The sequence below is a fragment of the Aegilops tauschii genome, chromosome 3 (assembly GCF_002575655.3).
Source record: "Aegilops tauschii subsp. strangulata cultivar AL8/78 chromosome 3, Aet v6.0, whole genome shotgun sequence".
NCBI classification, from domain to species: Eukaryota; Viridiplantae; Streptophyta; class Magnoliopsida; order Poales; family Poaceae; genus Aegilops; species Aegilops tauschii.
In genome coordinates this window covers 567,394,318-567,412,034 of record NC_053037.3, presented here as the reverse complement: position 1 = coordinate 567,412,034, position 17,717 = coordinate 567,394,318, and the positions used below count along the sequence as shown (strand labels likewise).

Sequence of the window (17,717 nt, the reverse complement as noted above, 5' to 3'; positions counted from 1 at the left end):
AAAGGGTCCTTCCCAAGGGGGGGTAGCTTGTGCATATCCGTCTGATCCTGGATGAGTCGAAGCACCAAATTGCCTTCTTGAAAGGTTCTGGTTCTAACCCGGCGGCTGTGATAACGGCGCAGATCTTGCTGATAAATCGCCGAACGGGCTGCTGCTATGTCACGCTCCTCATCTAATAGGTCAAGAGCTTCCTGCCGTGCCTTCTCGTTGTCAGCTTCAACATATGCCGCTACCCGAGGTGAATCATGACGGATATCACTAGGAAGAACCGCCTCTGCACCATAAACCATGAAGAAAGGCGTGTATCCCGTCGATCTGTTGGGTGTGGTATTGATGCTCCATAACACAGAAGGTAACTCCTCAACCCAACAACCCGTCGTCCGTTGCAAAGGAACCATAAGCCGGGGTTTGATACCTTTCAAGATCTCTTGATTGGCCCTCTCCGCTTGACCATTGGACTGGGGGTGAGCCACTGATGACACGTCAAGCCGGATGTGCTCACGTTGACAGAACTCCTTCATAGCACCTTTGGACAAATTGGTACCATTGTCAGTTATGATGCTGTGTGGAAAACCAAACCGGAAGACCACCTTCTTGATGAATTGAACCGCCGTAGCTGCATCACACTTACTAACTAGCTCTGCTTCCACCCATTTAGTAAACTTATCAACCGCCACCAAAAGGTGGGTCTTCTTGTCCTTGGATCTCTTGAAAGGCCCAACCATATCCAGTCCCCAAGTTGCAAACGGCCAGGTGATTGGAATCATCCTCAATTCTTGAGCCGGTACATGAGCGCGCCTTGAGAATTTCTGACAGCCATCACATCTTTTGACCAAGTCCTCGGCATCAGCATGAGCTGTCAACCAATAGAAACCATGACGAAACGCCTTGGCCACCAAAGACTTTGAACCGGCGTGGTGACCACAATCTCCTTCGTGGATCTCATGCAAAATTTCACGGCCTTCTTCAGGAGACACACAGCGTTGAAACGCCCCTGTCACACTGCAATGATGTAACTCTCCATTGATAATAGTCATGGACTTGGACCGCCGGATTATCCGCCTGGCCAAAGTTTCATCCTCTGGTAACTCGCCCCGGTTCATATACGCCAGATATGGAACCGTCCAATGCGGGATAACATGAAGAGCCGCCACCAACTGAGCTTCCGGATCAGGAATAGCCAAATCCTCTTCACCAGGGAGCTTGACGGACGGATTATGCAGAACATCCAGGAAGACATTAGGTGGAACCGGTTTACGTTGGGAACCCAGGCGGCTTAAAGCGTCCGCCGCTTCATTCTTCCGCCGGTCCACATGATCCACCTGATAACCTTTAAAGTGACCTGCAACAATATCCACCTCATGACGATATGCTGCCATGAGTGGGTCCTTCGAATACCAAGTGCCGAACACTTGTTGAGCCACCAGATCCGAGTCACCGAAGCACTTAACTCGGCTTAGGTTCATCTCCTTAGCCATCCGAAGACCATGGAGTAAAGCCTCATATTCAGTTGCATTGTTAGTGCAAGGGAACATTAAACGGAGAACATAACAAAACTTATCACCTCGTGGGGAAGTTAATACGACTCCAGCCCCCGAGCCCTCCAATTGCCTGGACCCATCAAAATGAATAGTCCAATAAGTGTGATCCGGCTTCTCTTCTGGCGCTTGTAGTTCTGTCCAATCATTGATGAAATCCACAAGTGCCTGAGATTTGATCGCCGTTCGGGGTATGTATTTCAACCCGTGAGGCCCGAGCTCGATAGCCCACTTAGCAATCCGGCCAGTTGCTTCCCTGTTCTGGATTATATCCCCCAAAGGAGCAGAGCTGACCACCGTGATGGGATGACCTTGAAAATATTGCTTAAGCTTCCGGCTTGCCATGAAAACCCCATACACCAATTTTTGCCAATGCGGGTACCTCTGCTTGGACTCGATAAGTACCTCACTGATATAGTAAACCGGCCGCTGAACCGGATATTCCTTTCCTGCCTCCTTGCGCTCCACCACAATAGCCACACTAACAACCCGAGCGTTAGCTGCCACATATAGCAACAATGGCTCTTTGTCAACCGGAGCAGCCAGAACCGGCAGATTAGCCAGTTGCCGCTTTAAGTCCTCAAACGCTTCATTAGCGGCATCACTCCAGACGAAGTTATCCGTTTTCTTCAGCATCTGATATAAAGGGATGGCCTTCTCGCCAAGGCGACTGATAAACCGGCTCAACCCGGCAAACCGGCCTGCCAGGCGTTGAACATCATTGATACACTTCGGTTTGGCCAAGGAGGTGATGGCTTTGATCTTTTCCGGATTAGCTTCAATGCCCCTGTTAGACACCAAAAAGCCCAAGAGCTTGCCTGCAGGTACACCAAAGACGCACTTGGCCGGATTAAGCATCATTTTGTAAACCCGCAGGTTATCAAAGGTTTCCTTCAAGTCATCAATCAATGTCTCATTCTTCCTTGATTTCACCACAATATCATCCACATAGGCGTGAACATTGCGGTCGATCTGTTTATGAAGACAATTCTGCACACACCGTTGATAAGTCGCCTAGGCACTCTTGAGCCCAAAGGGCATGGACACATAGCAGAAGGCTCTAAAGGGAGTTATGAAGGTTGTCTTCTCCTGGTCCTTAACTGCCATTTTGATCTGACGATAACCAGAATATGCATCCAAAAAGCTTAAACGCTCGCAACCCGCCGTAGCATCAATAATTTGATCAATACGGGGGAGGGCAAAAGGATCTGCTGGACAAGCTTTGTTGAGATTTGTGTAGTCCACACACATACGCCAAGTGCGGTTCTTCTTAAGGACCAGCACCGGATTAGCCAACCACTCAGGATGAAATACTTCGATGATAAATCCAGTCGCCAAGAGCCTGGCTACTTCTTCTCCAATAGCCTTGCGTCTTTCTTCATTGAACCGGCGGAGAAATTGCTTGACCGGTTTATACTTGGGATCAACATTGAGAGTGTGCTCAGCGAGTTCTCTCGGTACACCTGGCATGTCAGAAGGCTTCCATGCAAAGATGTCCCGATTCTCACGGATGAACTCGATGAGCGCGCTTTCCTATTTCGGATCCAAGTTAGCGCTGATGCTAAACTGCTTGGATGAATCGCCGGGCACGAAGTCAACAAGCTTAGTCTCATCAGCTGATTTAAACTTCAGGGCCGGATCATGCTCTGTAGTTGGTTTCTTCAATGAAGTCATATCTGCCGGATCAACATTGTCTTTGTAAAACTTCAACTCTTCTATTGCACAAACCGACTCAGCATAAGCCGCATCACCTTCTTCACACTCCAGAGCGATCTTGCGGCTCCCATGCACTGTTATAGTTCCCTTGTGACCCGGCATCTTGAGCTGCAGATAGACATAACAAGGTCGTGCCATAAACTTAGCATAAGCTGGCCGTCCAAACAGGGCATGATATGGGCTTTTGATTTTCACCACTTCAAAGGTCAAAGTTTCCGATCTCGAGTCATGCTCATCTCCAAAAGCCACCTCCAGAGCTATCTTACTGATAGGATATGCCAATTAGCAGGCACCACACCATGGAACACCGTATTGGACGGTTTAAGATTTTTATCTGTTAACCCCATGCGACGGAAAGTTTCATAATAAAGGATATTGATACTACTCCCTCCATCCATGAGTACCTTAGTGAACTTATAATCTCCCACATGAGAGGCCACCACCAATGCCAGATGACCCGGATTGTCAACCCAGGGCGGATGATCTTCTCTACTCCACACGATCGGCTGCTCGGACCAGCGCAAATAATGGGGCACCGCCGGTTCAACGGCATTCACTACCCTTTTATGAAGCTTCTGATCGCGCTTGTCCAGGCTAGTGGTGAAGACATGATACTGTCCGCTATTTAACTGCTTCGGGTTACTCTGGTAACCCGACTGCTGCTGCTGCTGTTGCTGATTCCCCTGATTGTTATAACCACCTTGGTTGCCCTGATTGCCTTGATTGCCATTCCCGCTCTGGTTACCGTGAAAACCTGAACCGGAACTGCCTCCACCATAACCCGGCCCATGAGACCCGGGGCCCGAACCGCCACCCGGTCCATGATCATACCGAAAAGAATCCGAATTTTTGAACTCTTGCATGATGTAACAATCTTTCCAGAGGTGCGTGGACGGGTTCTCCTTCGTCCCATGCTTTGGGCAAGGCTGGTTCAATAGATAAGACAGGCGGTCCGGGTTAGGACTTGGCCCTCCATCGTGCTGGGGCGGTTTACCCTTACGCCGCTGGCCCTTGTCATGTGTGTTGGTATTAGCCACAAAGTCTAAGCTGTGGTCCGCCTTACGCTTGCCGCCGTTTCCATGACCCACCGGGTTGTGGTGCTGCCCCTTGGCGTTGCCGCTCCTTTTTCCCTTCCCTGTCTTATCATCGTCAGACTCGGGATCCTTGGTACTATCAGAGTCGGCATACTTCACCAGAGCGGCCATGAGGGTTCCCATGTTATGACAATGACGTTTGAGCCGTCCCAACTTCAACTTCAGGGGTTCAAACCGGCAATTGCCTTCCAATGTTAAAACTGCGGTATCAGCGTTGATGCAGTCCGATGAATGCAAAATCTCTGAAACCCGGCGCACCCAACGTGTTGTTGAGTCTCCTTCCTCCTGGACACAGGCAGCTAAGTCCACAATTGACATGGGCTGCTTGCACGTATCCTTGACATTCTGGATAAACCGGGCTCTCAATTCGGCCCATGACCTGATAGAATTAGCTGGTAAGCTCTTCAGCCAAGTGTGGGTCGTCCCCTCTAGCATCATGGTGAAGTACTTCGCACACGCCGCATCATCCACATACAGCATCTCCATGGCCATCTCATAGCTTTCGACCCATGTCTCAGGGGATAAATCGGCGGTGTAATTCGGCACTTTGCGCAGGCCCTTGAAATCCTTGGGCAGAGGCACGTTGCACAGCGCTGGGACGAGACACGGTACCCCCAAAGAGCTAGAAGTAACCCCTGGTTCCACCGACGTGGTTGGACGAACCGGAGTAAGCTGACGGGCATCATGCTGCGCCGCTAACTCGGCCTTTCTACGTGCCCGAGCCCGGTCCACCACCTCCTGAGCATCACCAGCACCACCCGCCGGGTTATTGCCACGGGGCGGATCATGGTTCCGCGCGTTGCTTGACACTGCCGGTTCATCCATACGCCTGCTGTAACTCCGGCTTGGGCGGGGAGTGGAATGGATCCGATCGCGACTATATGAATAAGCCTCCTGCTGAACCAAGGCTGTCTGAACAAGCTCCCTAACCGACGCGTCTCGACCGCCGCCGGAGACTCGCCTTCGATCGGGATGGCCGCCAGCCGTGAAGCGGCAGCGACAATGTTGTCCATCGGGTTAGAGTAATGACCCGGTGGTGTTGGGACATGCTGTGTTACAATGTTGTTCTGACGAGGCGGATCCACCAAACGTGGCTGAACCGGCGCCCCCGCTCCAGGTGCCTCCGCCCGGTTTACCACCGGCGGATTACTAGTCCCTACTCCTGGGGTGTTAAAGAGGTTTCTAGCGTCATAAACCGGCGGCGGGCGAGATCGATACCTCCTCTTGAGGACTTCGTTCGACGCACTCTGATCCAGCATAATCCGATAAGCCTGTGCATCCAATGCGGCCCGCTCCGCGGCCATCCTGGTATCCTCAGCTGCCAAGTCGGCTTTGGCCTGGGTGATCTGATCTTTCACCTTCGTGATTTTCGCATTGTGCGCATCCTGATCCGCCGGGTTAACCTCCGCCATCAGCGTTGCCAACGCGTCAAACAAATCAGATAGAACCTGAGCCGGCAGTCGCACAGGGCCTCCTGCCCTGGCCGCTGTCGCTGCTGCCGATCCAGAAATCATCGCCGCTGCGGTCGAAGAGTGGAGCGCTGGTTGCGTACCGACCATGAAGATCGCAACCCGGTTTGGCAGATCAAAGGGGTCCGGAATACTGTCGCCATCGGAACAGCCCCCAATCCGGCCATCTTGCAACTGATATAACGACTCGGTCTCTCCGGTCAATGACTCGTCGCCGGAATAAACGACGGTTTCACCACCAGATTCCGATCTATCCTCATATTCCCCTCCGTGGATGACTCCCACGAAGGCACGCTTCATGACAGGCTTAACCCGGGCAGGTCTCGCACGCTGAGCCGTTTCGACGAGGTCGGTGCAGGTGTCCGGCTCAAGGCCCGGTTCGCCGATCTTGCCAATGAAAATGTGTATGTCGCCGAAGGGGACCCGGTACCCGTACTCGATTGAGCCGGCCTCGGGGCCCCAGCCTGCATCGTCGATGTAGAGCTTGCCACCACGACTCTTGGCCATCCGGCCCACAGTGTAGCCCTTGAGTCCTTCGAAGCTGCCTTCTAAGAACTCGAAACCATCGTACGATAGCCCCACGGTGGGCGCCAACTGTCGTGGTTTTGTCATGGCAGATGTCCTAGGGAAAGGACTTAGTCGTGGAGCCATCGCTACGGGTTAACTTAAAGGGGTTAAAGCAGACAAGGGACGCAAGAAAGTTTATACTGGTTCGGCCCCTTACGGTGAAGGTAAAAGCCTACGATCCAGTTATTGTGGGATTGCTTGGGTTTCGATGACCAGGGAGCGAATACGCTTTGCCTGAGTCTCCAGTTGTTGTTTGTTGTCCCTGAACCGCCGCCGGGTCGTCCCCTTATATACATGGGTTGACGCCCGTCGGTTTACAGAATCCTGAGGCCGGCTCATAAACGTGTCCGGCTTGGTCTCTGCTCTTTCTATCTTACAACACAAGTTTACATATCAATACCGGTTTATGTCTACAGGCCTTAAACCGGCTTTGGGCCCTGGGCCTTCATAAAGCGTCATCGTCTGTCTTCATGGGATTCAGATATAATGAACTACTGATGGGGTTAACCCGGCCTCTCCTGACCGGTTTACGCCCAATGGTAATATCCCAACAGTATACGGAGCTAAAAATATATCAATTTGATGGTTGCTACAGAGTGGTTTCAAAAAAAATCTCCCTTTCATTTATCTCTAATTTTTTATACCTATGTGTTCGTGAATACAAACACTTTTATATCTGCTTGCCATGTTCTTTCTTATTCAAGACAAGATGATTTTAGATCAAAAATAGATGGCTAGCAACGCTCACCATGAGCAAATGAGATTATTTAATGGTTGCTACATAGTGGTAACAGGAAAAATGATAATGTACTAGTGGGTGATGCAAGCCTTGTCGCGCCGTTTTTCAGAGAGAGGTGGTTTTTCTTTTTTCCTTTCCTTCACTTGTATTGACAGTAAAGTATGAACTACAGTTTCAGTACCATAAAACATGTCAAAGATTAGAGAACGGTGTGCTTCAGGTCAGGTTAGCATGAGTTTGACAGAGGCCATCAATCTACATATTTTTAGTTACTATACTTAAACGGTGTCATGATGCAAATGGGAAAGAACGAAAGAAGCCTTTAAAGAGAACAGATAATAGCCTAGCACGTAACATTTGGATTCACTATTTATGAACTGACTTGTATCATTCTTTCTTTTATGAAGACTCCAAGGTGCAGTCAAGAATTTCTTACTCTCAGTAAACACCATCTAACATATAGAATTTGTAGAAAACAATGACTGAGAGTAACAATACGAGGGACGATTTGTCAATGCTTGCCATGGCTCCCTCGCCTCCCTGCCTCTCCTAGCCCTCCCCGCCGCCTCCCACTAGCTAGCCCTCCCCGCCGCCTCCCACTAGCTAGCCCCGCTGCCGTCGAATCCCCGCCGGCGGCCCTCCTCCCCTCCCCCAACCCCTTCCCCTGCCATGGCTTCCGCCAGCGCCGACCCTGTCGAGCACCGAGAGACCCTCTCCGATGACCGCGTGTCCTCCGGCGACCGCTTGTTCGACTCGGAGAGCGAGTCCTCGACGCGCTCGTACAGCGAGGTCGCCCGCACACCGCCTCCTGCGGCGCCGGCGGCGCCCCTGCCCCAAGAGCCGCGGCACCCGCTCGGCTACCAGCCTCTGCCCGCCTCGGCCCCCGCTCTGAGGTGCACCGCATCTCCGGCGGCGTCCAGGTCGACGCTGAGGGCTACCAGCAGCCGCGCCGCCGGCATCGCCAGCGCCATCCGCACCAGCCGGTCGAGCCAAGCCCACCACCGATGCGCCGGCGCAGCCCGTCTCCTGAGGAAGTCGCGGGGCTCTGCTTCCGTTGCCTCGACCCTCGCCACCGGGTCCGGGACTGCACCAATGACATCTGATGCCGCCGGTGCCTCGAGTCTGGCCACGACTCGCGCTCCTGCGATTCAAGGCACCCCGTCGCCGTAGAGCACGCCCAGGTCGACCGCACGGGCCCTGCTGCCCGAGAGCACCACCCACACCAGGTCGCGCTCCCGCCGCCGCCTCCCCCAGCCATCGCCCCCGCGGTGGCCGTGCCCGCACCGCGCGAGCCCGAGCCCGTGCGGGTGATCATGGCGCACTCAGTAGAGATGGAGGAGGCGGAGGCTGTCCTGAGCCGCGCGATGGTCGCCTCCGTCACCGGCAACAGGCCTCGCGTATCTGCCGCCGAGGTCGCCGATGTGTTGCTGAACACCTTCGAGCTCTGCGACGGCGACTTCACCGTGCATGCGCATCACCCCGAGGATTTTCTGATCCTATTCAGCTCCCATTCCACAAAGCGCCGCCTTGATGGAGACCACTTCATCAACTCGTCGCGATTCTCGCTCTCCATCCGGCCCTGGACCAAGCTCGCCCACGCCGGCTCCGGCGACTTCGAGTTCTGCGTCGAGCTGGAGCTTCGCGGCGTCCCCACCCAAGCCTGGCACCTCTCCACGGCGGAGCACATCCTGGGAACCAGCTGCTGGATTAAGCGCCTCCACCCCAACACGCGTTCCCGTGAAGACCTGGCCACGTTCAGGCTGGCGGCGCGCACGCACCACCCAGACACCATTCGCTGTGCCGCCGTCCTGGAAATCGTCGAGCAGATTCCGGCACGCCTGAGCTCTGACGCACCCACCATACAGATCCTCACGTTCCCGATCGCCATCGCTGTGGCGTGCGTCGTGGCACGTGGAGCCCCACCCACCCGCGCCCAGAACGGCAGAGAGCGGGGCGGAGACGATGCGCGCGAAGACAACCGCAACAACCGCGCGCCCGGACCTGGCCCGGGACGGGCACGCCGCCGGGGCCGCAAGCGCCGGCGCACGGATGCGCCGCCTCCTGGCCGGGCAGACGGCATGGCCATGGACGACTCGCTCTGGCGGGCCAACGACCACGCTGTCCGCTCCGATTGGGTGGCTGTGGCATCTGTGTGGCCTACTCCGGCCGGTGAGAAAACCACGCCGCCCGTACAACGCGATGGGCGCGGCATGGCGCCATGGCCTTGTCAGCAAAGAGCCCACCCTCCTTGTCGCCATGCCAGAAAAGGAAAAGGTGGGGGGAGACAGAGACAGGCTTTGCAAGGGGCCCTACAGCCAAAGCTGTGGATAAGGGGCCTGCCGCCAGGACCGTGAGGACAGCGCCAGTTGGCAACGCCACTTTGGCTGCAACGGATCCGGCCGAGGCCACTGACCCGCTCCAAGCGCCGAGCGCTGGCCCCTCACTCGCGGCGAACTCCCACGAGCTGGCTCGGGATCCAAATCAGATGGTGCGTGCTACGCCCGAGGACGACTGTGAAGGGGCCACTTCTGGCTCGTCTGCGCGCGCTGCGCCCGAGGTCGATCGCGATGGGGCCACTTCTGGCTCGCCTGATCCCATGCATTGTCGGGATACGGATGCGGTGAGCGAAGTACCAGACTCGCAGCCTGCGCAGCCTGGCCAGCCTGCTGCCTTGTCGGGGCAAAGCCGAGCCCCCGCCACGCCAGCACCTGTGGCGGATGAGGCCGCTGACCAGTCCTCCGTGCCCCACGCGCGCGCCGTGGAGGGAGGGGAAAGCCCCGCTCGCGGCGCGAACACACCCACCAGCCCGCTGCTGCATGGGCCAGCACCCAACATGCATGTGACGCTCTTACACAGGCCACAAGCCCAGCCTGAGACGCCAAGGCCCACTGCCCAACCCACGCCGAAAAGAGCCCAGCATGGCTCCGGTCGTGCTACGCCAGGGCGATTCGCCTCGCCCCCGATCACACCACGCAGAGCACGTAGCCGCGCCGCCGTGCCGACGACCTGGACGCTGGGCGAATTCCTCGCAGCCGCCACCAAGCACATCCATGCTGCCCTGCCAACGCCCGGGAAGAGGCCGCGCCGTCCGCTCAACTTCGCCCCAAGACGTGGCCGCTCAGCCGCGACTGCATCCCCGCCGGCGGCTCCACCCACAGCGGAGAGGAGGGCCCAGGTGCAGATCTTGCGCACCCTCGGGATAGTTGGAACTAACCAGCGGATCACTGCCGCCGAGATGAAGGCTTACGACGATCTGTTCGCGGCTCCAATCCCGTGCCCGGTGCTCTCGGCCATTGCGGCCCTGGTCGACCACGAACGCCATAACGGCCAAGGTGACCACGGCCACCGGCGCGCCGTGGTGGCTAACGGTTGTCTATGGCCCCCAAGAAGACGCTGACAAGATCTCCTTCATGCAAGAACTATGCGAGATAGGCATAGACTGCCCCGGGCCCTGGATGCTATGCGGCGACTTCAACTTAATTCTGCGCGACGAAGACAAGAACAATGGCAACCTGTGCCGCCGCATGATGGGCAGATTCCGTCGCCTCGTCAACGACCTCGCGCTGAAGGAGATGTACCTCAATGGACGACGATTCACTTGGTCCAATGAGCAGTCCCCGCCCACCCTCGTGCACCTAGATCGTGTGTTTTGCACATCGGACTGGGAAGACGCGCACGGCGATTGCCACCTGCGCTGCCTTGCCGCAGTCGTGTCGGACCACTGGCCCCTCCTCCTCGACTGCTCGCCCACGCACGCCTCTCACCGACGCTTCCACTTCGAGGATTTTTGGCTGTGGTTGGAAGGGTTCCACTATACGGTGGTTACGGCCTGGGGATCGGTGCAAGACCCGGATCCTTTCCGGCGCTTGGTTCTCCGCCTCCAGGCCACTGCCCGCAAGCTGACCAGCTGGAGCGCGAGGTCAAAGGGGAACATTCGCGACAAGATGGCCATATCCCGTGAGCTGATCTCGCGATTTGACAAGGCCCAGGAGGATCGGGTGCTCTCGCCCCCCGAGGACTGGTTGCGGAGGCAGCTGAAAATATCATACCTTGGGCTAGCGTCGTTGGAGCGCATGATTGCGAGGCAGCGGGCACGTATCACCACACTCAAGGATGGAGACGCCAACACGACATTCTTCCATCGACAGTGCTCTTTCCACTGGCAGAAGAACCACATCCACAGCCTCACCGTGGATGGGCACGTGATCGCGGATCAGGAGGGGATGGCGCAGGCTGCTTTCTCTCATTTTGACGAGCTGCTGGGCTCGGCCCTCACCCGTGGCCACTCGCTGGATCTATCGCAGCTCATAGAGCCTTGCGACCTGACTAGCCTCGACGCCCCATTCAGCCCTGACGAGATAGGGAACGCTGTCAAAAGCCTCCCGCCACGCAAGGCGCCTGGGCCCGACGGATTCACAGCTGAGTTCTTGCGGGAATGTTGGAGTACGGTCAAACAGGACTTCCTGGACGTCTTCCAGCAACTCTTTCTGCTGCGCCTTCAGCAAGCTTAACCAGGCCCTGTTGACCCTGCTCCCGAAGCGCGCCGATGCCTGTCAGCTCCGCGCCGATATGCCTGATACACCTCGTGGCCAAAATCTTCACGAAAGTACTCTCGCTACGCCTCGCGCCATGGTTGGGCGACCTGGTCAGTTGCAACCAGAACGCATTCATCCCAGGTCGGAGCCTCCACGACAATTTTGTCCTGGTCAGACTCCCTATCTTGGTCCTTCCTCTTCGAAGTGCTTGACCGGTATGGGTTTGGGCCTCGGTTCCGGGAGTGCCTTGCGATACTGCTCTCGACCTCGAGCACCAGGATCATGCTAAACGGCGAGCCAGGGCCGCCGATTTGGCACCGATGCAGACTGAGACAGGGCGACCCCGTGTCGCCACAACTCTTCGTGCTCGCCGTGGACACCCTCGGACACCTCATCCGCCGCGCACACGAGTCCGGCATCCTGCAACAGCTGCACCCCCGACGAGCCATTCCGGCCATCTCCTTATACGCCGACGATGTGATGCTCTTCTGTCACGCCACACCTGGAGACATGGAGGCCGTCAAGGGCATACTTACACTCTTTGGTGAAGCTAGCGGCCTCCGGGTGAACTACCCCAAGAGCTCGGCCACCATCCTCCATGGCGACCCCGACGCGGCCGCGGCGATCGCCCATGTCGAATGCAGGACGGCCGACCTGCCCATCACTTACCTCGGCATCCCGCTCATGTTGCGTCGTCCCACGGCCGCCCAACTACAACCCCTCGTAGATTCGGTGGCAGCCAGTCTTCCAACTTGGAAAGCATGGCTCATGAACAAGGCTGGACGGCTCGTATTGGTCAAAGCGGTACTCGAGGCCATCCCGGTTCACCAACTGCTCGCATTCGCCCCCCCCCCCCCCCCCCCCCCCCCCCCCAAGAAGACCCTGAGGCAGCTGGAGAAGATACAATGGGGCTTCCTATGGGCCGGACGCGCAACTGCCAACGGTGGGCACTGCCATGTTAACTGGCGCCATGTTTGTCGTCCACTGGAATATGGCGGCCTGGGATACGGGAGCTGGAGCGCGCTGGCCTGGCTCTGAGGTTGCGATGGCTATGGTACACTCGCACGGACGACAACCGCGCATGGCAAGGGCTTGACTTGCAGTTCACCCCAGAGGAGCGCGCGCTGTTCTTTGCCTCCACCACCATGATCCTCGGTGACGGATGGACGGCCCGGTTCTGGGACGACCGCTGGCTCCAGGGGCAAGCCATCCGCGAGATCGCCCCTGCGCTTTACCAGTGCATACCCAAACGGAGGCGCAAAGCGAGAACGGTGGCGGAGGCCCTAACAGACAATGCTTGGGCACGCGACATCCAGGGGGTGCTTGGGATACATGAAATTGGGCAATACCTGAGGCTTTGGCAGGCCGTGCAGCGCATCACTCTCACGAATGTACCTGACCAAATGCTCTGGAGGTGGACGGCCAGCGGCACTTACACGGCGCAGTCCTGCTACGCTGCGACCTTTCATGGATCCACAAGATGCCCCTCATGGAAGCTGACATGGAAGAGCTGGGCACCACCCAGAGTCAGATTCTTCCATTGGCTAGCCAGCCAGGACCGGTGCTGGACAGCAGAGCGGCTGGCCCGTCGCGGCCTGCAACACCACCCCAGATGCCTCCTCTGCGATCAAGAGCCGGAGACCATCCAGCACCTGCTCCTGACCTGCCCTTTCGCGCAGCAAGCCTGGCACGCCACCCTGGACTGGACGCGCATCCCAGTACAGCCACCACACAATGAGCCATCACTTACAGACTGGTGGCAGCGAACGAAGGGAGAGACACCGCACGCGCTGCGCAAAGGACTGCAATCCATAGCCATGCTAGTCCCTTGGATGATCTGGAAGCAGCGCAATGAATGCGTCTTCGAAAACACGCGGCCATTGATAGAAGCATTAGTGGATAGGATTAAAACGGAAGCCAAATGCTGGGCACAAGCCGGGGCAAAGGGGCTCAGGGTAGTCCTGCCCACATCCTGGGACGTCCACTGATCGAGAGCACAATCTTTGTAACCCCAGCCTCCTAGGAGGATTGTACTATCCCTTCTCTTCAATGCAATGAAACGCAAAGATCTTTGCGTTTTCTCGAAAAAAGAGTAACAATACAAAAAATATATATTTAAAACCATCTTTTTTTTGGATACTTTTGTGACTATTTTTTATTTCCATTTTTTCATATAATTTTTGGCTCATCGCAGATTGCAGCCGATTGCTTGTCATGTTATTGCTGAAATCCTTTGGAGACACCAGCTCTGAATCAACTACTCCCTCCATTCCTAAATGTAAGTCTTTGTAGAGCTTCCACTATGAACCACATACGGATGCATATAGATGCATTTTAAGTGGAGATTCATTCATTTTGCTCCGTATGTAGTCCACCTAGTGGAATCTCTACAAAGACTTATATTTAGGAACGGAGGGAGTAGTTCATAACGAAATATAATTTGTAATAATATTGATTCCAGTGATGCAATGTAAGATCCCCCACCAACATGTTTGTCTTCCAGTAATACGACAGAGTAAGGTACACATCGATAACTGAAACAAATTCTGCAATGGTGTAAAATAAGACACTTAACCAGATGCTCAGCTGCTCAACATACAAAAGAAGACTGACACTTGCCCGAAAGATTTTTACAGCAGTAGAACTACACAATTTCTGCAGATGGCATAAGTTGCAAGCAGCATAACCACACAAGGCTGCCATGAGCAGTAAGCAGTGGAACCACAGAAGACACCAACAACACAAACAGACCAGGCGATGCAGGAAATGAACACAGTAGGAACTGCTACGAGGAAATGCAGCACTGTGCTCTTCGTTGATGGCGATAAAATGAACACAGTTAGAACTGCTGCCGTGGAAATGCAGCACTGTGCTCTTCATTGATGGCGAACTTGTCACAGGCCATCCAAAAGCATCCTTATATCCTTGTTCTTCACGTTGCATTCCTGTTTCAGAGAAAACAGAGCAAGGATCCAGATGGAGGTAATTAAGCACCAGGATACATTTGGTTTGCCACCTTAAGCATCACAATATCCCATGGACTAACAAGACAAGTGGCTACCTCAACGACAGTTAAATGTTAAGTGCATTCAGAAATTTAAGGCGATAAATTTGGTAAAGCGATATAGTTTTTTACTTTTTATTTCCAAAAGCTACAGCAATAGAGGTTAAATGCTTTTAATATCCCAACCTGACATGTTTCCATTTTATAGTGTGTATTCCAACAAACCAAAACTCTGATTATAGAAGGAGGAGTGCCACATAAACATAAAGTAGCCAATTTTATCTTGGACCAGCAATGTCATATAAAAGGAAATTCCACTGTATATCTGAATCAATCATAAACAAGACGAAGAGTACGTGTGTCAAATCTACCACTTGTATTCGAGTAAAAGAATATATGGTCCACTAGGCAACATTGCAAAAAAAAAAGTATTATCAAGCTCATACATAGCTTGAGGTTCAAAATTGATAGGGTGTAAAAAGTTACACCATGATTATATTTAAGAAATTGGAAGCTAGCATATCAGGCTTGATGGGCTTATCACTATTTATGGGCAAGAAAACAGTGGTCAACATGATAACAGATTACCAAGGCTAGGAATCTTTCAGCTTTTAATCCTCTTATACATGATGTTTCATACTTTGGTAGGTCCAATTTGCAACTTTGCACGGATAGTTCAGAAAACTGTGATAGAATTATACAAACAGAATGAGAGATCCATGAGAAAAACAACAAACAAGTCACTTTTTAGCACCACTACAAATTGCTATTATGAGACTATAAAGGGAAGACCAAGTTGGAAGCATGATGTTTGATGCCAACACAAGGTTTAACAAAAGCAAGTATTCCATGGAGTGGTTTGTCGTAGTCTGATACTTTAGTATATGTCCAGCAAACAATAACAATACTTTAATATAGAGCCCACAGAAATGTTACTAGTTTCATTAAAACCAACTAAGGATGACAATATATTGGGTGATAGTTGGATTTGGATATATATAGTAATCCAAGTGGTAGTAGTAATAGGGAAGTAAAATGCAACTGAGCTTGTACCCAAGAGAAATATTCAATAATCTTTTAGCGACTTAAAAAGGAAATAAAATATGCATCCATCCATAAGTTCTACTTCTCTCATTTATCTTACCTATCCACCGTAGCCTTCACAACCAGCCCATTACGCACTGCCGTCCACACGCAACGGTCTCCTACTATGACCAGTTAACCACAAGTAGACACCTTGTAATGATCCTCAGTACACATGTGATTCCAGATCATCTTACAGCAAGCTTTCACTAGTGTCGCCTCTAGTATTGTTAGATGGGCCAAGAAATTAATAAGGAAGTGATTTTAAACCATCTAAAAACAAGCATTCTCTAACGCTGCGTGACTAGTATTGCTAAAAAAGGCCTAAGGAATCAATCACATATGTATCACCATCCCACAACTATAGTAAGTACCAAACAGTGAGATGCACGATGCGAATTGCAAAATTGAGTAAACTCTACAAGGACACTATATATAGATCATGAAGAGCGCAAAAGGCAAACCTTGTAGGATTATCCATGAGCGCAGGGAAACTGGGAAGCCAGCTCATCATAAGAGGATAGATATCACCCAATTGTTGCTCCTCTGTTGTCATCTCGTACACTTTACGCAGCGTCCTGCGTTTGACATCCAAGTAGAGTGCGCATCGACCCATCTCCAAGAACACAAACTCATTATAGTCCCCCACATGGTTTATCAGGATATCATCAGTAGGCTCATCGTCAAGCAAATTATCAGATATTTCACACAAGCACATTTTGTCCACCAGCAACCAGTTGTCCCCATTGTGGAGCCAGATGCTAAGTTGAAGGTCCTTGATATGGATGAGATAGACACCAGAAGCATCATCAGCCCGTGACAACATGGTGGTGCCTATTGGACTAAAACCCACCCCTTGTGGGAGCTGAATTGTCGATAAGCTTGAGGACATCAAATCCAGGACAACAATTTCATTGTCGGTCGGCAGATAGATTTTGCTGTCAACAAGCACGCCTTTAGGGCTTTTGCGTGGATACAGAAGGAGGTCGGAGGCCAAGGTAAGATGCTTGCGCCAGGCATCATCACCATTTTGCAGCATATACACATGCACCTTAGAATCTTCATGATACCTGGTACACTCCACGGTGACATAAAAGTAGGACAAGCCATCCCCTTCTTCTCTGAAGAAGAGTTGTCTAATAAGCCTGCAGATTCCATCCTGGACTTTGAGGTGTAATGCTGGGATGATGGCCGCACCTTTCTCAGAGCCGGAGCATAGCGGGCTGTGCACTTGAAACATAATCTCGGATCGGCCGTGGGCGTAATTCTGCCCCTGCGAGCTGGTGAGGACGCTGCCGTTCCAGCAGCCCACCACATCGGACCGTCCGTCCGAGTGGGTGTCGGGGCTGAAGCCTGCGGAGCGGCGTGCGCCCTCGTGGGCGTCAAGGCTGAAGCTTGCGCGGCGGACGACGGCGGCGAGATCCGGGGGCAGGGGCAGCACCGGGAAGAAGCGCGCGCCGCCCGGACGCTCCCTCTTCGCGAGGTAGAAGCCGAGGAGCCTGGGCGGGTGGAGCTCGCGGAAACGGCGCAGGAGCGCGCGGTCGGAGGCGTGGCTGAGCCAGCGCGTGCAGACGCCGGCGGCGCGGACGAGGCTGGTGGGGAAGCCGACGCGGACGATGATCTCTCGGAGGAGGTTGTCCTCGTCGAGCACCTTGGACACGCACGCCGGCGGCGGCTGCGCCTCGCCCTCCATTGTTCCGCCGCTCCTTACATTCTGCGTGGAGGTTTCCATGGATTTTGATAGAATGGGGATAGAGGCTGGTCGATGGAGAGGGGGGGTGGATGATTTGGCCCACTTTCAAGGGGTTGGATGATTTGCATTTTGATTGTCTCAATGACAGTGGCCCCGGGCCCCATCCGGTAGCCTCTCAGGAGGCAAATGATCCAATGGAGAAGTAAAGTGGGGCAAAAGTGCTCTCGACTCACGAGGCGTGCGTGTCCCAGGTGCTCGTCCACTCCTCGTGAGTCAAGA

At 53.8% G+C, this 17,717-nt stretch overlaps 1 protein-coding gene across 1 annotated transcript; it reads right to left on the bottom strand.

Annotated features, from left to right (window-relative positions):
* Nucleotides 1-14,134: 14,134 nt before the first annotated feature.
* On the bottom strand, nt 14,135-17,526 carry LOC109765321 (uncharacterized). Its single transcript, XM_020324119.4, has 2 exons — nt 16,210-17,526; nt 14,135-14,603 (listed from the first exon to the last, which is right to left on the bottom strand). Exons 1-2 carry the CDS (start codon nt 17,475-17,477, stop codon nt 14,591-14,593), a joined length of 1,281 nt encoding a protein of 426 aa, XP_020179708.3. The 5' UTR covers nt 17,478-17,526; the 3' UTR covers nt 14,135-14,590.
* Between the last annotated feature and the right edge of the window lie 191 nt (nt 17,527-17,717).